General features: G+C 43.6%; 1 protein-coding gene across 1 annotated transcript in view; it reads right to left on the reverse strand.

Annotated features, from left to right (window-relative positions):
• The window catches only part of CNTNAP5 (contactin associated protein family member 5), a 472,567-nt gene that overhangs the window by 249,522 nt on the left and 196,948 nt on the right, over nt 1-26,097 (reverse strand). The window contains exons 8-10 of the mRNA XM_054970095.1: nt 22,569-22,833; nt 21,169-21,318; nt 11,819-11,990 (exon numbers count right to left, since the gene is read on the reverse strand). Of these exons, the coding sequence (XP_054826070.1) occupies nt 11,819-11,990; nt 21,169-21,318; nt 22,569-22,833 (587 nt within the window). The remainder of the gene's footprint in view (nt 1-11,818; nt 11,991-21,168; nt 21,319-22,568; nt 22,834-26,097) is intronic.

Here is a 26,097-nt window from a genome sequence, read left to right on the forward strand (position 1 = left end):
TTGGGCTTTTATTTCCCCCCAAACATTCATCAGGGATTTTCTTATTATATGATCCTTAAAATATTTATGTGTATCTGTTTTTTGATACCAGAGGTAGGCATGCCATCCCAACTTAAGAGCATGTCCTTCTAATTTTAAAAGTCTTGAGTTGCGCAGTAGGATTCATTCCTTTATTCATACCAACGTACAAGCCTTGTAGTATATCTCCCAGTCAGGTAGGTCACATCCTGCTTTCTCTTTGGAGTTCTGTAGGACTTTGAATCTTATTCTTGGTCTTTTACTTTGCCATATGAATTTTGAAACTATTTTGTTTAATTCTTGAAAACAGGATTGATTTCTTATAATTGGAATAGTCTGAAATAGAAACATGTACTTTGGTAATATGTTCATTTTAATTGTAGCTATTCAGCACAAGAGAGAGAGATGCATGTTTTTCCATTTATTCCGATCTTCCTTGACTTCTTTTAGTAATTTCTGGTAGTTGTCTTCCATTAAGGAGGTAACTCTATTAGTTACGTGAATTCCTAAGTATTTTATGTTTTTTCCCATTGAAAACCGGATTTATCCATTAACTTATTAATTTGTATTTTTGTCATATTCTTGGTAATTATCTTTGTTTTTTTGGTAATTAAGTTTCATTCCTGCCATTTCGCCAAATCTTAATTTCCCCCTCAAGGAATCAATTGCTTCTATAGGTTCTTCCAAAATACATATCAAGTCATCCGCAAATGCTTGTAACTTATATTCTTTTCCTTTAATTTTTCCAGAAACCCCCGGGGATGTTTGGTCAAGATGAGCAATTTAAATCGGATTGGGCTGCGATATTGAACAAGTGCAGCCTCGACTTAATGCTGTTAATTATCAGGAGATGTAAAAAAGAGAGCGAGACACTAGCGGAGGAGATTGAGAAAACTGGGAGGAGGATTAGTGACTCAGTCCCCTTGGCTGACTATGAATCGCGGTTGAAAGAGATAGAACAGGAAGTGCGGGCTTTTGAGAACAGGACCAGGGAGATAAAAGTTAAAAAATATAAGAGGGATTCCCTGGACTATATGAACAACAGAGTGTATCTTTGGTGGGACACTCCCATCAACAGCAAAGATGCAAACCGGAGAGTGACTTGGGCGGATCCGATCCGATCCTATTCCGACCTCCGGGCTTTCAGATAGCTCCGGAGACGAAGGTCCTAGCAACCGCCGCCTCCGCAGCGGAACGGTCTTCCCCAACAACAGGGAACCTTTTTTAGGCAGAGGCAGAAAGCAATCAACCCCCAAGGGGAGACAGAAACCCTAGTAGTTAATCTTTCCAAACACATTTTAGAACCAGCAGAGTACACGGTGCTTAATAAGGGACTTGGATTTGTCCCTACACCTAGATATCAGGCTTTCCAGACAAGAAAAAATGTCTTTAAATTGATTAGACAGATCAAACTAAGGGCGTTCTTTAGCGGCGCAACTGAAACAATCAACAAGGATCCAGAGATAGCAATACCAAAACGTCTCAAACAAAAGTCCAACTTTATGCCTCCTACGGTTGATCATAGGATAGAGACATTTGATTACATGGTCATGAGAGATATCAAACTTCTTGAAAGTAAACCTATCAGGATGTGGCAGAACCTGTCCAGGGATGAGAGGAAAGCAATCCACACGCTAAAAAATGACAAAACCATTATTATAAAACAAGCAGACAAGGGAGGGGGAGTGGTAGTAATGGACCGGGATATGTACGTTAATGAAGCCGAGAGACAGTTAGAGGACACTGCTAGCTACCTTAAGATCCCTTCTGATCCAACAAGCCATATTAAGAACATTATCAGGGTAGTTCTTGATGAAGCAAGGGAGATGGGGGAGATTGATGAGCAACTACATAAGTTGTTACAGACTAGGACCCCACAGACGCCCGTCTTTTATATACTACCTAAAATACATAAAAAGATTTCCCCCTTCCCCCCTGGCAGACCAATCGTGTCAGGGTGTGGATCTGTCCTGGAACCTTTAGCTATTTTGTTGGATATGGCTCTCAAACCAGCGGTAGCCACAATAGGCCCTCTTATACAAGATACTAGGGACTTTATTCAAAGAGTTGAAGGAGTGCATTTGGTGGAGGAAGCTTGCCTCCTCACCATGGACGTAGCGTCACTATATACTATCATCCCGCACGAGTCAGCCCGAATGGTGGTGGAGGAGGCCCTGGACCTTGCAGGAGATAAAAGACCATCTAAAGGGTTTCTCTTACAGTTACTGGACCTTGTTCTGGAGAAAAATTATTTTCGGTTCCAGGAACAGTTTTTCTTCCAGACAAGGGGAGTGGCCATGGGCTGCTCTGCAGCACCAAACATTGCAAATCTGTTCATGGGAAAATGGGAGAGTCAGCATATTTTAGATCAATCTAACCCATTTGGAACACAGATCATACATTACTTTCGATTTATTGATGATCTCTATTTTGTGTACAGAGAAACAGAGTCAGTTGGCAAGTTTTGTGAGTGGCTCAATACTAGGGATCCCAATGTGAAGTTCACTTGGCAATATAGCAAGTATGGGATTAATTATCTGGACGTGGTCACTTTTAGAGACACGCGCAATAAGATCAGGGTGCGGTCCTACAATAAGGCCACAGATAAGAATTCTTATTTACGCTTTGACTCATTTCACCCCCGACATCTCCGGGAAAATATTCCGTTCAGCCAATTACTACGGGTTAAACGTAACTCCTCCACCCCAATTGATTTCAACAGGGATGGAAGGAGACTCTGTGGACAGTTTAACAGAAGGGGTTATCCGAACAAAGTGATAGAAGCAGCTTGGAGTAGGGCCAGCAATATAGATAGAGCATCGCTGTTTGAGCCGAGAAGAGTAGAGCAGGGAAACCGGATAGTTTGGGCTTTAGATTTCACTCCTAGGGCCAATCAAATTAAAAAGATAGTGTATCGCCATTGGCCCTTGGTAGAGGCTGTGAGAACACACCGAGGCTGTGAGAACACACCGAGAATTGGCTTTCGCAAAACTCGGAGCATCAGGGACGAATTGGTATGGGCTGATATTAGAGACAGTGTAAAGCCCCACAACCTTCCACTAGGCAATTTTAGATGTGGCCATTGCCAGATTTGCGGCATTCTCAGTGTGGGCAGGGAACTTCACATTCATGATAATAAGTTGATGGTTCACCATTTTGCTAATTGCCTGTCCAAGTGGGTAATCTATGCGTTGGAATGCCCCTGCAGGTTATTATATGTAGGATGTACAACAAGACCAGTTAAAGTGAGAGTATTGGAGCACATGTCACGGATCCGCAATAATGTTCAGGAAGCGCCATTAACACAACATTATAGGGAACAGGGACACCCAGATAATGCCCTTAAAGTCATGATCTTGGAAGTTGTGGAAAGGACTAGTGGTGGTGCAGGGCAAACAATGCTTCTCCGCAGGGAAGCATTCTGGATTCAAAAACTGGACACAGTAAAACCCAAGGGACTGAATAATGAGTTATGTTTAAACTGTTATCTGTGAGACGTAATGTATTGTGGTACTTGTTAAATTTGAGGCATGGGAGGTCATAAGGAAATCCAGGGAATGGAAATGGTATGTTGAAATGCATGGTCTCTTTAAGTAATAGTGATACCAATCAGCTTTGGCTAATTTAAACAAGGGGCAGTTAGCAGCGAGGCACGTGGAAGAGAATTTGCGATTTACTAACCAGGTGGAAAGAGAGATATGATGGTGATAGTTTTCCGTGGGATATCAGTGAGTATAAATAAGCATGAGCTATAAAGAAAAGGGGGTTGAAAAGTAATATTGAAGTTGATAGTAATTTTATAAGGTTATGTTAACTACAGATGGCACGCTCCTGATGAAGGTGGCACGAAATCTGCGTCCGTAGCCGGCCCCAGATTGAGCGTGGCGGTCTTCACTCCCCACCCCAGAGTCCTTATTTCCTTGAGGCCTGTATTTTCTTTATGGATTAGAGATATAATTGCTTCATTCCATGAATCCGGGATCTTCTCTTCTTCATAAATCTTTTCCAATAGCTGTTTAAAGGGCATTGACAAGCATTCTTCAAATGTATTGTTGGAGGCTTTCACGGTTGGAGAACGATGGTTGTTGTGGATTTTCCGGGCTGTATAGCTGAGGTCTTGGCATTGTAGTTCCTGATGCTTCGCCAGCAGCTGTGACTGGCATCTTCAGAGGTGCAGCACCAAAAGACAAAGATCTCTCAGTGTCACAGTGTTTTATAATATTCTGATGGGAGACAGCTGATATTTTAAAGCGACCTGCTGCTTGCAAGTGGCAGGCCCCTTTAAATGGCCCTAATTCCAGCCCCCACTGCCAGACCCCAGCTGCAGCCCAAGCCCCACATTTTCCTTGCCCAGCCACCCTCCGAGCCCATGGTGTCCTCCCCCTCCTCCTGCAGGGGACGAGAAGGCTGATTTTGACCATTTGAGGGGGGGAGGCCATTTTTGGCTTTCTCCACTGCTGTGCAGGCCTGTAGGGCAGCAGAGGAATTCAAAAATGGCCTTCCCACCATTTTCGGGAAGCGGGGAGAATGCTGCGGGCCCGCAGGGCGGCTGGGCAAGGTAAGTCTGGGTCTAGGTCTGGTTCTGGGTTTGGGGGGTGGGGGCTAGGGTTTGGGCCATTTAAAGGGCCCGCCACTTGCAAGCGGCAGGTCCCTTTAAACTATCAGCTGGCAGGTGGTGAGGGGGGATCCCCCCCCACCTGCTAGCTGATAGTTTAAAGGAACCTGCTGCTTGCAAGCAGCAGGAAAAGTTTATATGGCCATTTTCCCTGGGAAAACGGCCATTTAAACTGCCCTTTAATATGACCCAAATGAACCCCAGGGAAATGGCCATATAAACTTTTCCTGCTGCTTGCAAGTGGCAGGTCCCTTTAAACTATCAGCTGGCAGGTGGCGAGGGGGGATCCCCTGGGGAAACGGCCATTTAAACTGCCCTTTGATATGACCCAAATGAACCAGCAGACCAGTTCATGGAAGTTCATGGAAACAAGCTTCCACAACCCACTGGTTCACAAACCACAAACTGGCCTGGTTCGTGCATTTTTTTGGGTCATAATTCGATTCATGCCCATCTCTAGCTACTACTAGAAAAGCAAGTTAAGGCAGCCACAAAAAATGCTTTCTACAACCTCACTCTAGCCTGGAAGATGGCTTCCTACCTTGACAGGGCCAACCTGGCCACCTAGATCCATGCTATGGTAACATCAAGACTTGACTATTGTAATGCACTATACATAGGTCTCCTGTTTAAGTTAACTAGGAGACTCCAATTGGTGCAAAATGCTGTGGCTCAGCTGTTGTCAGGATTGAGCAGAAGCATAAATATCACTCCCATCCTGCGGTGATTCCATTGGCACATATAAGTTATGTGCTCAGGTGGCAGAGGGCAGAGCCTGGGAGCTATATATGGCAGCTTTATATGTTTATCTGCCATTGCATTAATCTTCTGTGATATTAGTAAGCCACAACATCTTGTTTACTTTCACCAGTAAACTTGTTTACTTTCACCTGTACATATAAGGCCACCCAAGATAGCTACCTAAATATCAGGGCCAGTCTTGCCCTATTTAATTTCAAAAGCAAACCTCTGAAAATGAACTGAGATTACATGAGGATGGCAAAAATGCAGCGTGAACATTTGATATCCCCAAGGATGGATATTTAATATTGCTAAGAATAAGAGGGGCCTGAAAAAGAGTGTCCTCTTTTACAAGTTTCTACAGCTCACTTCAGGTTAATTATTTCAAGGCAAATACAATATTAAATATTCGTTCCTTCAATCCCATCCAGGGAATTTGATTTCACTATAAAACAAATAAAGCTGAAACACATGGGGCATAATTAGAGAGAAAATTCTCTTGTTTCGAAGGGCAGTTTTATTTAAAAGAAAGAAATTCATAATTTGAGATCAGCTATATTCCTCAAATTAAATGTTAAAGAAGAGCTGGCATGTGCAAAAACAAGCTTCAGTTTTCATCTTTTCCTCTCCCCTCCCCCTTAAAAAAAAATCCTGCAATAGCATCTAATTTCCCTATGGTCCATTTTCTGTAATACAACACTTGCAAGCAATACGAGTTTAAATGGGGGAAGGAGAGGAGAAAAACAGAAGTCAGAAATTAAATTTCAGTGCAGATAGCTAGGTAAAGTAAGTGGATACATGCAGGAAACAGGGAGAATCCTAAATGGTAAATGTCAGCTCTGATAAGCAGACCAGATATCAAGTTAATTTTTTTAAAATATATATTTTTTGAAAGTTGTCTACGACAGACAGTAAGCATAGGAAATAAGCGTGGGTATAGAGCACAGCATATGATCACTAGAGATAGTTTTGAACTTCTTTTCACCTAATGTTTCTCACAGCTTTTAAAGATTACCTGGTCTTGTTTCTGAAGTAGAATCCTTGGGGTCAGAGCCAGAAAAATCTCTGCTGGTGGAAGGAATATCTGCCAGTTCAACAGGATTTATTCACCTCCTGCTCTAGCCCCCAAAGTTCCCCATATGCTGCTCCTAGGGAATGAATAACCCCAACCAGCAGTATGAGAGAGGAACTGGAGGTCTACCATGGGAGGGAGAAATCATTATGCTAATTTGGTTGGTAGGTAAAAGGTCAGAGTCTAGACCAGTGTGTCAAAGTTTTATCTGGAATTTTTAGCATGAATACATCAAATTTCATACAATTTCTAATCTGTATCTGCAGAGTCTGAGTCCAGTGGCACCTTAGAGACCAACAAGTTTTTCAGGGTAAGAGAGTCAGAGCTCCCTTCAGCAGATACCTTCAGAAGGGAGCGCTAACTGTCAAAAGCTTACTCCCTGAAAATCTTGTTGGTTTCTAAGGTGCCACTGGACTCGGATCCTGCTGTTCCTACCTATCTGATTTGTATCTGTGTATTTGTAAACACCTGTCCCCACCCCTATCCCGAAACATGATGTGCTATTAGTACAAAGGTGCTTAATCTCATATTTCTGTTTATTTTCATGTTAATTTCCACCCACTATTGTATCCTATGATTTCTGTGGTCATTTGTCGTCATGTAACAAGCTGCATTATTTTTTCTGGTTGGGGACACGACATGTATAGAATTATCACTGGAATTCAACTAAATCAATCCATAGATTCTTAAGAAACAGAATACAAATTATGTGGCATTTGCTGCATGACATAGCTACTGAGGTCAGCTGTCTTATTCGATGCTATACCTGCCATTCCTCAGCTTCTTGATGCAACTTGATCTACCAGCTCAGATTTCTATGGTACCCTGTGAAACTTCAGGTTTTTTCATGCTATAGGAAAAGATGGATTATATTTCACGAGCCATGCTGAAATGCCTCCTCCTTTCTTCTCTCTGCAACCTATGATCCTTGTATTTGATACCAATAATGGCAAAGTAATAGGAAAGCACTGAAACTTCCCTGAGCCATTTTTCTCAGTTTTGTCCTTGTGTATTTTCATTTATTTGCTGTTAATTGGTTCCACCTAGATTTCCACAGAGACCATGATGATAGTGTCCATCATCCAGTAATCCACCAAGTCCCCTTGAAACCTCCTGAAATTGCTTTTGTAAACTTAATGCCTCTTCATAGGTCCTTTGCTGCTTAAAATATCTTCTACGTGTTCATCAATGTCATTCATGTGCTCTGTAGATATTTCATTACCCTTATTGTGGTTTCTGGTAGAAAATAGAAGAGATAAAATTCTTTTTCACCAAAAAGCTGGACCATTCTCTTCCTCTGATATATTGGTCTACCAGCTGCAAAGCTGAGTTTCTTTCAGAAGGATTTCAAAACTTGTGCAAATAATACATATGAATTTCTAAACATGTGAATATGAAGTATGTATGGAAAAATAGAATCCAAAGGAGAGTGTTCTTGTTGCATTAATTATATGGTGAATTAGGAAGGACAGTTATGCGGAAGCTTCCTTTACACTCTTGGTTCAATATTCTGATGTAAAATTAGAAGTTAGGGATTATACTGGATCCAAAACTACTGCTAGAAAAGCAAGTTAAGACAGCTGCAAAAAATGGTTTCCACAAACTCAGTCTAGCCTAGAAGATGGCCCCCTACCTCAACATAGGCAATCTGGCCACCTGGAACCATGCCATGGTAATATTAAAATTTGACTACTGTAATGCACTGTACATAAGTCTCTCCTCTGTGTTAACTTCGAGACTCCAGTTGATACAAAATGCTGCAGCTCAGCTATTAATGGGATCTAGGAGGAGCATGAATATTACTCCCATTCTGCAGTCACTCCATTGGCTACCTATCAGTTACCAGGTTCAGTTCAAGGTATTGGCTATCACAGACAAAGCTCTTCAGAGCCATGGTCCATCATATCAATGGGATTGCCTTTCTCTCTGTGTTCTACCATGGCAGCTTTACTCATCTGAACAGGGCCCTCTGTAGGTGCCACCTTGCACATGGGCAAAATCAACAACTGTCTGTGGTGCTCTCCACTTTATGGAATGATCTACCTGAAGAGGTTAGGAAAGCTCCCACTCACTTGGTTTCAATAAACTATGCATAACTGAATTATTCAAGAAGGAATTTTATTCAGATAGGAGGGCTGTACTGTAAGGAAGAGGTCTGATAGAGATCCATTACTTAAGGGATAGGAATGGACCATATTCTTTACTACTTTTGCTGTAAGTATGAAGGCCTTAAACTCTATCACTATTGCTATAAATATGATCCTACTGGATAGTTCCTATGCTGTTTAATATGTTAGTCTTAGTATTGCCTATGCTCTGTTTCAGCATTTCTTCAGCTCTGTATTGGATTTCCATTGGCTTTAAATCTTTGCAAAATTGCATGTATATACAGGCTTTGTTTGAGGTGGGTGGGATAAGACATGATGGGCTTCCTTGGCCATTATCTGAAGACAGCTTCACATTTAATATGCACATTGTAATTAAAACAAAGCATGAGAGAAACAAACATCTGATTTTCAACATGGTACACTAAAATAAACACTGTATGAACCTTGCATAGGCAACATTTAATCTAAGGTTCATGAATACACAAGGAGGTGGGGGAGAGGGGACTGCAAGTGGTCCATCCACGGTCAAGATCTATGTATCCATTAGCTGTTTTGCACACAGCATATGCACAAGCTGTATGAACACTGGGCCAGTATTGAAAACTCTGTCCTGCAAATGAATGTAGGATATACAGATCACAAAGAGAGAACCTACGTTAATGTGGCAATGAACATAGAAGATTCATAGAGCTGGAAGGGACCACCACAATGCAGGAAATTCACATGTAACATGTAAGAGTCGGGAGCAAAGAGAGCAAGCACAGTACCCCTCTCCTTCACACATTCATTATTCCTGAATTCCACATCATTTGCTCAAAGCTATGCAAAATCTATGAAGCTGACTGGCCAGGTTCACAACCATCTCTCTCTCTCTCTCTCTCTCTGTATGCGTGCATGCATTATAGGCAGAGAGACTACACAGCTTCTGTATAACTAGTATGAACCTACTGCAAGGTGACCTGGGAACTATAGCTCACAGCTGAGGTACTTTTATCCATGAAGAGATGGGTCAGATGGCTGGGAACTTTCCCTTCAGGGAAAGGGGTGGAGATCAGCAGCACTGGGTAAAAAGTTAGTATATAATTGAATTAACACCCGGTTTTAGCTCTTTAATAAAGCTGTGGCCTAGTTAACTATCATTACTGTCTTTTGTATTCCTTCAGGGATATGGAGGGAATGGATATTCAGAAACAAAATCTCATCAGACTCGGACGCCCCTGTAAACCTTTCCTACCATGAAATCCACACCTAAACTGAGAAGTTTACTGGGAATTTAAAGTCTCTAAACATTAAACACTGAAATAAAAAACATGTACCCACTTATGACAGGTAAATCTCCCAGTGCTTTGTTCTATTGCCTGCTATTGCTCTGAGTGTTAGCAGGAGAAATTTTTTCTGAAAGACCCTGGCATAAGCACTGGTATATCACTTCTGGATACAATCCAAAAGTGACAATAGGAAGCTCTAGGAATTGCCCGGTGACTCCTAGAGCTACCTATTGTCACTTCCAGGTTGTATCTAAAAGGGTCCCAATTAGGGAACATATAACACCTATACTACACCAGCTGCACTGGTTACCAGTTGAGTACCGGGTCCGGTTCAAGGTTTTGGTGTTGACCTATAAAGCCCAATGTGGACTGGGCCCAGCATATCTGCAGGACCACCTCTCCCCATATGTACTCCAGAGGATGCTTCGTTCAACAAATAAACAACTATTGGTGGGCCCTGGCCCAAGGGAGGCCTGCCTGGCCTCAACCAGAGCCAGGGCCTTTTTGGTCCTGGCACCGACCTGGTGGAACTCTCTGTCTGAGGAAACCAGGGTCTGGCAGGATTTATTATCTTTCCGCCGGGCCTGTAAGACAGAGATGTTCCACCAGGCATATGGTGGAGGCTAGGTTGGGCCCCCACTGGCCACACTAAAGATCTGTCCACCACCCTACATATGAGCCAGGACTTGAAAAGAAGTATTTTATCATCACCATCTGAAGAGAAGCTGTATTATGTTATTTGTATACTGGCCCAGTGTTGTAATGTTATTTGTATACTGTTTTTATCTATTTTTAATTGTATTTATGTAATGTTAAATGTGGTACTCCACCCTGAGCCTGCCTGGAGGGGAGGGCGGACTAAACATCTAATATAATAAATAAATAAATAAAAATAAAAGTGACATAGTAACATCGGCAGCATCACAAACATCATACAACCCCCACATTCCCATCCCCCAACCCTCCCACTCTTTGCCAGGCTTGGCCCAGGAACCCTATTTATGAGAAAAAAAAAACCTGTGTCAAATTCAAGATGTGAGCATTCCTTCCACAAACGGTTTCAGGTGCGATATAGGTACATTTCTTGAGAACAGTGAAGATTTGCAAGTCCATAAAAACTAGATCATAAAACATTTTTCTTGTCCCTCAGCCCACAAATTCCTTTGTGGCCTTAAAAAAAAAGAGTTGAGTTTCATAAAGCTACTGGACAGGAGAAGATTAAGCCTTAAAATGGCCCAGGAGCAAGCCTAGCTAAGCAACTCTCACAGGGACTACTTGGCTTTAAATCTTGGCCAACAAAAGCACAAGAGAAAGCCATGAGCAAGTTTATGCTTGTCATCAACACTGCTGGCAGTGACTTAGTCAGGCAGCCTCTGTGGTGCTGCCAATGCCACTGGTGACTAGCATAATTTACTTCACTGCTCTCCAGGAAAATCACCACAGGTGACCAGTCAAATTTGTAAGACCATCATAGTTATCTGTCAACCGATACTGCACTTAAGCACAGCAGACTGGACCAGATGACCTTCAAGATACTTCGGTGAAGTCTGTAATTTTTCTTGTACAGGGCATTTTACTGTGCCATCATTGCAAAAGTGCTAGGGTACACACCATAGCATGCCATTCCTAAGCGATCCATTGAAACTAAACAGAAAATGCATTAAGGAGATGATTTAAATGGTCTACTTTACTTTCCCTTTTAAAACTTCAAAGCAATCAAATTGCTTTGCATAAAATTTAATCCTTATACCAATCTGCAGCCTGATTCAATTTGCATACTCCATCTCCCACAGTCTGACATGTAAAGAGAGAAAGCCTCATGCAATTTACCATTTCCTGGATGTTCACAGCATCACAGCAATATTTTCCATTAAGCACTCTATTATACCTAATATCAACAACACTGGTAGATTAGAATTTTCACTTACAGCAAATTACTTATAAGCCGCTTGGCTGAAAAGAAAACAAAACAAAAGAAAGGAGAAAGAATAATTACCTGTCTTTGATGCCACAGAGATCAATGCGCAAATCACTAAAGTTCCCCAGGGAGCCTTGCTGAACTAAAATGAGGTCCTTGGGCTGGTTATCAATAAAGATGAGTCTCATGCAGCCTTGGAAAGCCGTGATGGGATTTAAACATTTCAAATCGGTGAAATTGTCAGGGCACCCTGTGGGATAAAGAAGGGAGAAAAGAGTGTAGATGAAGAATACTTAAATGATAATTTATTTCCTTGGGGACCTCTGATGGAAAGGTCTAATTATTCCTAATGTTTTCATTGCTTGCTCAATGCAAGTGTCTGAGTTATAAATTCTGCAGTAATAAATATTGAAAAAAATGAAAAGAAAAAGCAACCAGGTGATAATGGTGATATAATACAGATACCTGGAGAAGTGAAAGGCTTTTTTGCCTTCTAAGAAAGTACAATTCAAACCTATTAAAAATGTTGCCACTGATGTCAGTGGGATATTGGTGGGACCTGCGGGGCACTACTCACTTGCTCAAGCAACTGTCTGTGTCTTTGAGGATGCCCCTCACTTAAGAGATGCAGCAGCGGTGGAGCACAGATTACATTTATTTATTTATTTATTTGTTTGTTTGTTTGTTTGTTTATTTATTTATTTATTTGGTTCGACTTTTAGCCTGCCCTCCCCGCAAGTGGGCTCAGGGTGTGTCACAAGAAGCATAAAACAATAAAGATAAATACATTTACAACAAAACCAATATCAAGATGATGCTTCAAAACTTTACTAGTTTTCCCAAAATAAAGCTTACTATTAGGTTGTATAAGGTTGTATATCTGTTGTAAGTCAAATCCATACCAGTCATGGTCTTAAAACTGAAGCAAGTGATAGGGCTGTTGCACTAAACAGAAATTTCACTCTTTCCTTCCAATCTAAAGCACAGTGTCACCTCTGTTATTCATGTGTGACCCACATCTTTATGTTCAAAGTCCTCCATTACCATGCCATGATAGTATTATCAGAGCAGTCACATACATAATGACTTCCACAGCACAGACACGAAAGAATCCCATTGTGCCCTCATCCCATTATCTGCCATGCTATAATGATGGGAAAGAACAGCAAAATCTATAAACAGTGCTCCATGCCCATGAAATACGTAGCAAACAACCAATCAGTGTGAATAGGAAGTACATTCATGGAGAGAACTAAGGGCTGTTAAGGACAACTAGGTAGCTGCCTGGATGCGTTTGTTACTCATTTTTCTGTTTAACATAGTAATGATAAACAAAGAACAGATTACAGAATACTCTGTGCAGTCCTAAACAGGCTTAAGCCCATTAATTTCAATGGGTTTAGATGGATGTAACCCAGTTCAGGATTATACCACTCTAAATGACCTTTATATCATTTTTAAAAAATCTCATCCTTCCTCCTGTCTGTCATTTTAGCCTCACAACTATCATGTCAGCTTGTTAACCAGAGAAAGAGTGACTGGCTCAAGGTCAATTAGTAAATGTCATGGCTGAATGGCGATTTGAACTCGTCTCTTCACTCCTAATCTAACCACTATACCACACTGGCTATGGCTATTTCAAACTAACACATTTTGATCTGAATACAGGAAATATCAGTAACCCCCGTTAGTATAATCTAGCACTCACAGGATGTTGATAGAATAGAGTCACAGGCAAAGATTGACTTCAACTGAGAGCAGCCTTTCCATGGGCAGAAATATGTCCACCTGCAGAGATCAACTGTCTTACCTCCCCCTTCTGCTGCATCCCAAAATGCCTCCCAAAAGCTGCTGCCAGAGGAGAAGGGACACCACCTTCCAGGAAAAGCATTGTGGGAGGTATTTCAGACTCCAGTGGGAGGGGATAGTGCGAAAGTTGTGTTCCATGGGCAGAAACCCTTGCACCCATGGAAAAGCTACTTGGGATCCAAGCCACTGCCCTCATCTTTTAAATTCTTAGGCCTTATATAAGAGATGATGGTTTGGTCCCACTTTCTTACAGGAACTCTAGTTTGTACTCCCATCAAGTTACTTGAGACATTCTCTAAGACCCTTACAGGTACACTATGGGGAGAAGCTAGAGATGTAAGCTACCAGAAATTTTGAAGCCATGGGGTGGGGACTTTTTTTCAGATTTTTTGGGCAAGGGGGGAATGGAAATGTGGGGAAAAATTGAAACATATGCAATACTTTTCTATCTAAAGCAAACGTATTTTAATACTTTAACAATATAGAGGCCCTTTAACAACATAGATGCCCTTTCCAGATGTCTCCATTTTCATTTTTATGTTAATTTTCTTTATTTAAACTATAAACTATAACCATTTTCAAAATGGTTGCAGGCTGTTTGGCTTCCATTTTTTCAGCGCTTTTCTGGAACTGCGGCAATGCAGCCCTTTCTGGCTGCCTCGCAGAGCCTTAGCTGGGGGAGGGGGCAAAGGAGGAGGAGACAGAACCCTATCTTTCCCAGGCATCTGGGTCCAGCCGGGGGGCAGAGACAGGAGCCAGAGAAGGCATCTCCGCCCCCTGTGGCTTCAGTTGCTCGGTGTGATCGGACAGAGCAGGAGGCGTTGTGAGGCTTCGCCCTCCTCACAGGGAAGGCAGGCCGTTTGTGTGGTGTTTCCACTGTTTGCTGGCTCTGCACGGCGGTGGCTGTAGTTCCTGTGGAGAAAGTGGACAAGGGCACTTGCAAAGCCCCTTTTGGTGGCATGGCTGCAGAAGGGTAAGAGGAGAATGGGACTGGCATTATCGATGGTGGCGGCCACAGAGGAGTGGTGGAGATCCTTTTTGGCCCTTCAGGGCATGGTTTTTTCGCAGTGGCCATGCTGTGCCATGGCCAGTTTTATTGGGCTGGTGTGCTTTTGGGGAGTGGTTTGTTCGCCACAGCAGGGCCCTGTGCCGGAGCAGGCCTTATGGGACTGGGGATCCGGCTTTTACCCCTGCCTGCTCCTGCAGCACAAGGAAGGCCTTGGTGCTTTTTGGACCTTGTGCTTGCCCTCAGGGCACTGGGTGGGGTGCGGTGCCAATAGGGGTATTTCTGACTGGTGGCTCAAAGCCCTCCCCTGGGGTGCCCCTTGGAGCTATTGTGCTAGTGGGAAACAGGGTTTATAATACCCTGGGTTTTGGCCTCAGGCATTTTGGCCACTCTTTGTCGTTATATAGCCACCATGGTGTGGTTTTCCACCATTTTGTGGTGTGCCCAAGTGCTGTAGTCAACCAGGCCCTGTGGGGCGGGCTTTGCCTGGTATTTGTCTGCCTTCTTTGATTTCCAGTAGACCTGCAGTGGTACAGTGGTTAAGTGGTTTGGCTGCAAATCCATTTTGCTGGTCCAGTCTGCTCATTGGCACGTGTTACATCTTATTCTACACTTCTCTTTAGCTGCCAGAGACATTCAACAAGGGAGTTGTAAGGGAGATGTCTTCCAGAAAGGGCACAGGCCAGTCCAAGGGCAAACAGCCTGCTAAGATGCAATCCCCCAAGAGGGCCCTGCCTGTTCTCTCCTCTTCTGAGGATGAAGGGAGTGGTGGTGGTAGGATTCAACTTTTAAAGCATCTGGAGGTGCTGGAGAGGGCCAAGAGGGTCACTGTCCCGGAAAGTGGCATGGAAAAGCGCACCAGGCTGGTCAGGGCAGTGTCTACAGGGGAGTTCCAGAGGGAGTTACTGAAGCGTATTTCTGTCCATTAGTCAGCAGCAGGTTCAGCGATAGTGGCAAGTACTAGCCTGGAGAAGCGTGCTGCGAATGAGGAGGATGATGGGGTTGACATAGTGGCAGAAGGTCAGGGAGATGGGGGCCAAGTAGCAGTGGCGGTGGAGCATGACATGGCTGGCGGTAAGTCTGCCCTGCCTCAGCAGGCATGCACTTGGACATGGGGACCCTGGGGTCAGGCCCCTGCTTCCGGCTCCCTGGGTCTCACAACACCTTCCTATCCTTGTACTCATTGCAACACCTCAGCTTGGCAGATGCCAGGACAGTTGGGGTGGCATGGTCAGGTATCAGGTACTACATGCTGTCAGGCAATGTTAGGGAGCCCTCAAGCTACCTGGGGGTCAGCCAGTGGTCAGCCCCTTTGCCTCCCATCAGTGGGTTGGCAATGTGGGGGGTGCCTGCCATGGGGCTTTCCACCTTATAGCACCCCCTCCTATGGACAGGTCCTGTACTGGGCACTCCCCTTTGGAGACACAGCTCTCCCCCTTGGGGGCCATCTTACCCAGGCCACCAGGCATAAGATTGGGAAAAGGGAGTACGTTGATGTTTTCACCCTTCTATTCCGAGAATTGGAAAAGAAAGACAAGGACGAGCTGGAGGAACGGGACAAGGAAAAAATCAGGAGGAGAAAGGTGGACCGTAACTGGCACAACTGACTCCCGAAATTTTTAATATATGCTCAGGTTTTAGGTAGAACTCAGACTTTTCAGGCGGTGCCTCTTTTCCAGTACCTGAACATTATTTACAGAGGGTACACTGATTTTGTCAGTATTGCATGGCTGCAGTACAGCGAAGAATTCCGGATGCAGGATGCTCTCAACTCGCACCTCCTCTGGGATCAGATTCACCAGCAGCTGTGGCTGCAGGTTATGTCCCCCACAAAGCCGAATTTGGATGATAGATCAGACAGTGGTCACCTGTCTGCTTCACTGCCCCTTAGCATCGGCAGGGGCTCGAGCCCCTGATGGTCAGCAGTCACAACTCCGGTTGCTCTGCTGGGATTTCACAGCAAAAGGGGCCTGTAATAGGAGAGCCTGTAAATACAGGCATGAATGTCCCTCTTGTGCTGGCAACCACCCCTAAGCTTCCTGCCCTGGATCCAAGCAGGGAGGGGGTGGTAGGTGAAATGGAGGGGGAGGGGGCCAGCAGGGAACTGCCAAGGGGATCCAGCCCAGCGAGGCGGAGGGTAATTGATTGCCAGTTGTAAGTTCCCAGTAAGGTTGGGACACTAGGCCCATGAGAAAACCGGAATAGTTTTTGATGGTGTTGGTACTGTTATTCAAGAAGGTGTTTTTTGTTTGGGCAGGGATGTCCCCCCTGGTGCATAGCAGCTTCCCTTGGGAGGCGCTGCTTTTCTGAGGGGAGGGCCCCTTGTGCAGTGGCCATGGTGCACCAATAATGCCCAATACTAATGGAGTTTTCCTAGGTGTGACTGATGTCAGCAGAGTGGAGCCGGATTGCGGAGATGGCTGGCCGAGACAGCTGGGTTCAAGTTGTTGGTTTGGGGGATGGAATGGTCCTCCCCTGCACTTTGGTTTTGGGGAAGGAATGGTCCTCTCCGTGTCAACTGTTTTGGGGATGGAATGGTCCTCCCCCGCACCCCTGGTTTAGGGGAAGAATGGGTCCTCTCCGTGTTCCTGTTGGGGGAAGGAAGGGTCTTCCCCTGCATTTTGGTTTTTATGGGAGTTTATTTCCTCCATATGTTTTGGTTAAAGGTCCGCTACAAAGTAGGTAGCATGGGAGGAGGGGTCCTTTCCTGCCTATTGTGGTTACATTTGGTCCAGTTTCTGAGGCGCTTGCACCTGATTCACCTTACAGTGGGGGTTAGCAAGGAACTTAATACTCATCCAACTGGGACCACTGTTGCCGGCAATTATTGTATGGGGCTTCCTGTATGAAGCTGATAATGATACCTTTTTCCAGAACCTGTGGCAAGGCTTGGGGTGGCACTAGGCCACCTGTGGGGCGCGAGGGCCTAAGCAGAGGCTTGGCCCTTCGCGTTGGCAGGAGGAAGTTGGGAAATAGGGAGCAGGCCGGTGAGCACCCTCTTGGCAGTTCCCCATCAGTGGGGAAATGGGGTATGTCAGGAGGGATGGTATGCTTTATGGCTGCCACCACCTGTCCGCCTTCAGGGAACCCCAGGTGCAAGTCCTTCCCTTATGCTGTACAGCTTAGGCTTTAGGAGCTTGAGGTGGGGAATCTTTTGCCTGGCCAGCTGGGACGATGCAATTTCAAGAATGGCTCATGCCCGGGGCAGTGGGGCTCACCCAGACAGGTCAAGGCGGAGGTTCTGGAGTGACCCCGTGGCTTGACTTGTACCACCAGTTGCCTTGCTACAGTTTAGAACGTATGTTGTAGTTAATAAAGTGGCCCTTAATTCCAAGCCTTGTGTCTGTCTCATTCTTCCAATGGGGGGGGGGCACTGTGGCCCTTCCCAGCTGCCTCACAGAGGCTTAGCTGGGGGGCGAAGTTTGGCCCCTGGAAGGAGGAGGAGACAGACCCCTCTCTTTCCCAAGTATCCAGGTCCAGCCGGGGGGGGTGGAGACAGGAGCTGGAGAAGGCGTCTTTGCCCCCCATGGCTTCAGTTGCTACGTGCGATTGGCCCACCCTCCTCACCCTGTTTCAGTACAGGATTAGCCAGCTGCTATTTCAGAGCCAGGTAGGATTTTTTTCTCATTCTCCAAATTGGCAAAGTGGGGATGGGTTTTTTGCCTACCTTGTACTGTAGCTGTACTGCTGTATTTAATAAAGCGGCCCTTAATTCCAAGCCTTGTGTCTGTCTCATTCTTCCGATGGGGGGGGGGCAAAGTACACTCCCAGAAAAAGCATCTAAAAACCTTAAGTCAAACACCCTGCAACTGTTTTGAAAATGGAGATGTCTGGAGTCAAGGGGAAAAGCCGCCAGCATTCGGTGAGTGGGCCATCCCTTATCGACATGTGGAATTGTCCAAAATGTAGCAGTAACTCAGTCACTTTGTGCTAAGCATGGTCCTCATGCTGCCTTCTACACAGTTAAGGTAGCTTGCCTGGCATTAAGCAAGTCCCATACCTTTTCTATTTTAGTTTCCATTTTGTAGAATGAGGAGAGCTCAGTTTTCAGAAATGTTCAGAAGGACATGCCTAGCCATTTGATTTTCCAGAGCTTTTAATGAAGTATAAACTGCAGCACCTTTTGGAGGGAGGGGGGTTATATCTGGTATCAAATGGGCTGCCTTCAGAGAACACATGAATAATCAGCAAGTCGCTGACATTTTAACAGAATTTTCTGTTTAACCATGCGAACTTAAGCAGAATCACACCCTTCTTAGTCCATTCCTATCAATGGACTTAGAAGGGCATAACTCTGCTGAGGATGGTATTGTGAAAGTGTTAGCATAACATCAGAAATCAAGTGGTGACAAGGACCTTTGTCTCAGATTTATTAAAAAGAACACAGTTGTACCTAACTCAAATTTACACTAGAATTTTGCCACGGTGGTTCACTAAAAGTTAGATAAATGTTCTGTATTTGAAAAATGATGGAAATTTACCAACAAGTCTCTGGTAGGCCACAATGCACAGCCTATGGGCAACTTGGGTTTGATGGGTCATAGATCCCAAAGGACAACTCTAGTCTAATTTCCACAGTTCTTTACAATGCATGCTGAAACAGGAAAAGAAGCAAAGTATCTGTATATCTGGCTAAGCCAAGGATATGGTCATAAACTAGCACAATTCATTGGTAATAGCAATAAAACAATAGCAGGCAGATGTTCAGGCGATGGCTTTGTGCCATTTGCTGCCAAGGTATACCCTAGAAACCCTTTTCCACCTTTTTCAATATGGCATTTTGATTGCACTGAGCTTTATGCCAGCTTGTAGGGGTTATGTCAGCATCTGGGCTAGAGTACTGCTTTGCTTTGGGAAAATGGTGCCGGGAAAATGAAAATGCCATCCATAGCATTATACAACCTGAATATAACCAAGAAACACAGCGTAAACTTGCTGAAATATCAGAGGTGTAAAGATCAAAGGAAAATGAAGTCTTTAATGCCTCTGCATCTTGCAAGTACGTAACAGCGATGGCATCAGACATAAAAAAGAGCTACTAGAGCCAAACAGTGTTAAATTGGGGCAAAGCATTGATCCAATCATCCAAGCAAAGAGCCCCAAACTGGGACTGGAAGATATCCGTAGGCTGTTTCTAAGTAAAAAGGCCAGAATTGTTCTGAGCAACACCTACAAAAAATATACGTCCAAAGATTTATGCTACTTCCACTCAAATCAGCAGAAGTTGCCTACATTGCCTACATGTACTGTCTTTCCCCTTGCCATTTATATTTGCTTGTAAAGTAAAAAAAGTCTTGAGCTTGCAACAACTCAGAGGGGGATTTACAGAATCAGGCAGCATGCTAATTGAGTTTTCTTCACCCAGGTGCTTATTTAAATTGTTTAATATGTTACTGTTTAGAGATGGGTACAAACCGAAATACGAACTAAAATTAAGCACGAACCAGGCCGGTTTGTAGTTCACGAACCACGGTTTGTCAGATCTCATTTCTGACGAACCGCCATGAACTTTAGGCTGGTTTGTTTGGTTTGTTTTTTGGTTCATGACTGCAGACAGCCTGGTGCCAATCAATCAGTTTCCTAGGCAACAGGGGATGGACTTCTTGCAGACCTTCTGCTGACCTGGAAGTGACCTTCTACTGGCCCAGAAGTGACCTTCTGCTGGCCCAGAAGTGATGATTTTCTGACCTGGATGTGACGTTTTCATGAACCAAATGAACCAGTTCGTGAACCAGGGGCAGGTTCATGGAAGTTCATGGTTCGTGGTTCGTGAAATTTGATGAACCACGAACCACATGGTTTGGGTTTTTTCTGCTTCCTTCCCCTCTCTATTACTGTTGCCCCCTTTTCTGATTTTAATCACATGGGCTCTGATTCACACAAATGCTTCCCAGACCTTCAACTTCATGTGATTACATTTCAAATAATAAAACCACAAAAGATCATAGTTAAGGAGAAAACTTTGAAAACTCGAACTCCTGGAAGTTTAAAAATCAGCAAATGAAAGAACTTATAATTTATCATTAATTTTAAGCCCATAAACTAATCAACATGTTGCATTTACATGCCTGGCAGTACAATTCTTGAACCTTGTATTTGGCAGTCAGAATATAAGAACATCTCTTGATAGTTCCCTCCAGCCCACTCACACGCAAGCTGTTATTTATTGCTGCCAATTCCCCTCTTACAACGTTAGAAAGGTGTTGTAGAAATATCCTAATAAATAAATAAATAATGTACAGATAAAGGGAGGGAGAGGTCAGAGAGGAAAAAAAAATAAGATTTTCTCTTTTTGTCCTCCTTCTCTATTCCCTTCAAAATCCTCATTTTGGGAGAGAAGTCATCCTGGAAAGGCCAGTATCACAGCCAGAAATTCTAGAGATGTGTTTAGAGGGCATTTTTGAGATTCAATCCAAGGAAATTTAGGTATGGCTGTTCATTTCCTAATATATTTTAGCTACTAAATCCCAGTTGAATTTTGTTGCACAGTTTTTCAGGTAGTTTCATTCTATAACTGTTCAACTTTAGCAACAGGCCTTATAAAAATAACATATTAGCTCCCCCCCTTTTAAATAGATTGTCATCAACAGTGTTCACACTGAAACTAACTTACCTCCAAAATAGTAGCTGTTTCCAGAATTAATCTGTGAGACAGTGGTTGCATGAACAGCAGATGCTACATCATTATCTAGAGTTAAGGTGATGTGATGTCTTCTTGCATTGATGTTAACTGAATGCCATAGGCCATCATAGAGATTGCTGCCTGGGAAATAAACAAGGAGCACAAAACAGATGAAGTGATCACAGGGGAAGAGATAATAGTTGTGAATAATGATTGCACTTTAGTGGAAGAACAAAACTCTTGAGCAGGCATAAACAATTCACACAGCTGAAAACTGGACCCTGATCAAGGGAGTTTCTGTAAACAAGCTTTCATAGTTATTCAAACGAGGGGATCTATTAATGTATGTGTCCTTCCTCTGCCCATAGATGTACCCCTCTTCCCCCCAAATAAGTCCTTGAGGTCAAGATTTGTTCTACATATTGGAAGTGTGTCCAGTGTCCACCACCACCAAAGAAATATTGAATTGAGAATGGAGTCTGCTACTTCGCAGTGTATATTCATGATCAAACCTACTCAGAGATCTTTCCTACAAGAAGCCAAATATGCACATTTGTTTTATGTATATTCCTATTACTCTACCCCCATCCAAAACATGCAATATGATGTTACAGTGAATAATAAAATCTGAACAACAAAGAAATGTAAAAGACTGGGGTGGGTATAGTTTTCCTTGAAGTAATAATCTCATGAATTTTGATCATGCTGTCCTTGGCGGATTAGAAAACTGGGATCCCAATCCTAGCTCCGAATACCTTTTGTTGCCAGGCTAATTGTTCTTAATGGAACTTCAAGAAAGTGCATTTAGGATTAAGTCAAACTTTTGTGAATTTTGATAATTTTGATGAAAAATGCATGTTCAGTGAAGGAGAACTGGTTACTTTTAAAAAGAGTGTTTGATTCACTTATACAAAACTGCAACCACCCCATTCTGTGGCATTTAATGGAAATATTAAATGCACTTAATTCATTGATCTCCTGAATATGAAAACCCTGCAATAAATGAGTTAATCTTTACAATGGCAAAGAACTTTTGTGTTTTTGCTGTAGCAGAGGAAAACATGGCTATTCCTCGAAAATTTCTGGATAGAATTTGTCGGGGAAGAGGAGGAGGTTGCAATTTCTTGCCTTTGAATTGCCATCATAGAATTCAGTGTCCTTTACGCAAATACCAAGCAAAGGGCTTGTCACATCAACTACAAACCTGCATATTGTTAAGATCTTCCCACTCACTAAACTTGGCAGAACAACTAAAAGATGGCTGTCAGCTTGGATTGCCTAATTATGCTTTCCCTTAAAACAAATGAGACATTTATGTACCATGTTCCAAGTTCTTATTAGTATCAGAAATGAGGACAAAACACAAAGCATTGCTGGTGGATATTCATTACCTGCATTGATTGTCACGTATTTCTCTGCTCCTTTCTGGATAATAAGTGACAACCGGCCATGATGGAGGTATACCAAGAGAGAACCTGAACTTCCTGACAGTTCTGTGGACAGGAGCAAACCATCCTTGTTCCATGTTCGAAACTGGAAACTTACTGACAGTCCATCAAGTTGTGGGGTGCCTGGTAAAAGCAGGTAACTGCTGTTGGAACTGTCGAAGGTGATGGGAGTGATTTGTGGCTCTGAGCAGGCAAAAGTCACATTGCCCTGAAATGTAATAAAAAGGGGGGACATTTTTAATAGGAATAAGGCTATTTTTATAGATTAGAACTCTGAGCCAAGGAATTTCACTCACTGAAAGTAAGCAAGGAATTGTGTGTGTTGGTCCAACCTTCCAATGGACCATCAGCTAACATTGCTCAGGACCTCAGCAGAGGCAAAGCTGCTCCACCTTCTCTACTTTGGAACTGTGACAAGTCTTGGTGGGGAGTGAGCAAGGAGCACGCAGCTGGGCAATTGACCATGTAATTGTTGGCAGTCAGGGGAGTGAGACTAGATGAAAAAGGCCAGAAACAAGGGCTTAATAGGAAAGGGGTTTGAACAGGTTGTCACTTTAGAGCATTGCTAAGTGAGAAGAAATGGATGCATCCTCAAATTAACTGTATTACATCCTTCTGTGCAAGCCACCAAGGGAGCCTTCTGGATCAAAAATGGGATAGCAATAAGAAATTCATGCGCTGAGCAACAGAAGTCAGGCTTCTGAGGGTGCGTGCATGAAATTTTGTATGCTTTCACTCATTGGCTTGCTCACTTGAATGCATGTAGAAAATCTCAGGCACATGCTCAGTTATTTCCTGTTAAAAAATCTCAGGCTGTAACCAGAAAAAGACCCAGGACAGCCGCTGGCAGAGCCAATGTTGCACTAGATGGACCATTGGACCAATAAACCATGAGGCAACTCCTTTCATCCTACATGGATTGTTGTACTCCATTTCTATAGCAGACTTTGGGCCATCTTTGGGGCAGAATAGATAGATAGAGCTCTATTCAGTGATAGAGAATCTGCTTTGTATACAGAAAGTCCTTGGCTCAAGCCTAGCATTTCCATGCAATAGGCCATGAGAAAGACCTCTCCTGAGAACCTGATGAGCCATTTCCAGTCAAAATAGACAATACTGATCTTGATACACCAGAGGTCTGACTCAGGAAAAGCTGTTTCATGCATTCATGTGAGTGTGTTCATGTGTGTGCATTTGGTGCTGTGGACAGGAGTACAGAAACCATTTTTATGTGGATTTTATTGTTGTGAATTTATACTGAACAACTGTTCTTTACAGTGGGCTGGCCTAAAGAGGCATGCCTTGAGGAAAACCAAAGCCTATGATCAAAAAAGAAAATATGTTTCTTAACTAGTTTAGATATCCCCTCAATAGGCCTTGAATGTTAATAAATTGCTCAGTCCAAGCACCCATCATAGTTGGAAAAATTGGTCTCTCCTCCCTGGGGGACACACATTTGTCTGTCCAGTTTAGAATTCGCTTTAAGAGAAATCCTCTTAATTCCTCTTTATTCAATTTCTCCCTTAAATTCTTAGGAATTTGGAGTCTGTTTCCAATCAACTCAATTTTTATCAAAGAGAAATTCAAAAGTGAGGAAGGACAGGAAGGGAAGTTCTACAGATTTTCAGAATTTCACTCTGTAGATGTTCAGAGGCCGGCATTGTCTTCTTAAACTTTCCTATCCTCCTGCTAGAGCACCACCCTGTGTGGTATAATATAAAACAACTGCAAGGGCTAAAGTTACAAACAGATGCAAAAGATGAGAAATCAAAGTGAATTAAAAGGGCAAAAAGAATAAGAGGAAACAATGACTATATCTAAAAAGTTAATTTTGGAAAAAGAAATTCTCCACACCATAACAATGATATTTGAATCTGGCAGAGGCACAGAGAGGAGCAGACAGACTGCCAGGAGCTTGCAAAACACCAAAGTGACCGTTACCAACTAACTAATCACCATGAAAGAATGTTAAACACGTCTTGTGCAAAAATATGAAATTTACTCACACTGTAGATATGTCACAAAGTTGTTCCAGCCACTACTATTGGAGCAACTGGAGCACTCTATATATTTACACTTCAGTAAGAAAACTCAAGGGGGCAGTAGAACATTCAATAAGAGCCCCTATTGGCTCTTAGGGGAGGAGCAGACAGACTGCCAGGAGCTGGCTGAAGCACACAGATAATGCAGAATCTCAATTTCTCTCTCTCTCTCTCTCTCTCTGATCAGGTGTGGAAAGCACATCTACTACCCTTTGGGAATAGATCTTTGTTTCCTCCTGTGATCGGCAGTGTATTTGTAAATACTGTACTTCAAAAATGCCATATGTCTCAATCTTCTCTCCTCCAAAGGGAACCAGCTCAGGTAAGCAATACTCCTTAAACTTCTAATCATTCAGAGAAAGCGACCCTTTCTGCTGCCAGCCTGCCTGTGCAGCAGGGGGTCGTAATTTGCTGCCGCGGCTGGAGGAAGAGATCACGCGCTTTTCCCCGAGCATACGGGGATTGTAAGGGGCGGAGCTAGCCTGTTATTAGGCTGCTCCATTCCCTCCCTGGCAGCAGTTGCCAGGAAAAGAGCTCAGCCCACCCTCCTCTCCCAGTATTGGTGTAGGATTAGCCGGTTGCTGTTTTCGGAGCCAGGTAGGAATTTTTTTCTCCTGTTACCCAATTGGCTCGGGTGCAGGGGGTTTTTCACCTACCTTGCACCAGTACTGTGGTTGAGGTGATTGGCATAGGGGAGCCGATTAGTTAAATCCCTTGGCAGGATAGAATTGGGGAATAGGGAGCGGGCCGGTGAGCACCCTTGGCGCTTCTCCATTATGGGGAAGAGGGGTCTGCCAGAAGCGGATGGTACTGCTTGGATGGCCGCCATGCTGCATGGGCAGACTGCCTTGGTGAACCCTGTGTGCAAGTCCTACCTCACTGCTGTACGGCTGAGGTGTAGGAGCTTGGTTGGGGGAACCAATTTTGCCTGGCTGTCCAGGTAGCTGCCATCTGGTGGATGGCTTAAGCCTGGGGCTTTGGGGCTCGCCCAGACAGGTCAAGGCGGAGGTCCAAGGTGAGACCACGTGGCTTGACCTGTACCGCTAGTAGGCCCTTGCCGCAGATAATAGTTAAGGTTGTTAAAATTGTTATATTAATAAAGTGGCCCTTAGTTCCAAATACCCGCGTCTGTCTCTTCATTCCTACTGGGGTGGCAAATGAGGTGCATGTAACGGTACAGATGACAGAGGAATCAAAGCAAATATGGATTAATATGTGAGTACTCAAATGAAAGAGCTATAAAGACAAGTTTAAGTCATTGACCTACAGCTATATCAGTACTAAACATTTTACACTAGAAACATCTCTATGCATCCCTATATGCATAAATACGAAGACAGATGCCTTACTGTATGGCTAATGGCTCTCCTACAAATGTCACTTGTTTGACAGGTGCTGCTTATGTGTTTTCAAGATTTGTTTCCCCAGAA

Source organism: Eublepharis macularius, chromosome 2 (genome assembly GCF_028583425.1).
Source record: "Eublepharis macularius isolate TG4126 chromosome 2, MPM_Emac_v1.0, whole genome shotgun sequence".
Lineage (NCBI taxonomy): Eukaryota > Metazoa > Chordata > Lepidosauria > Squamata > Eublepharidae > Eublepharis > Eublepharis macularius.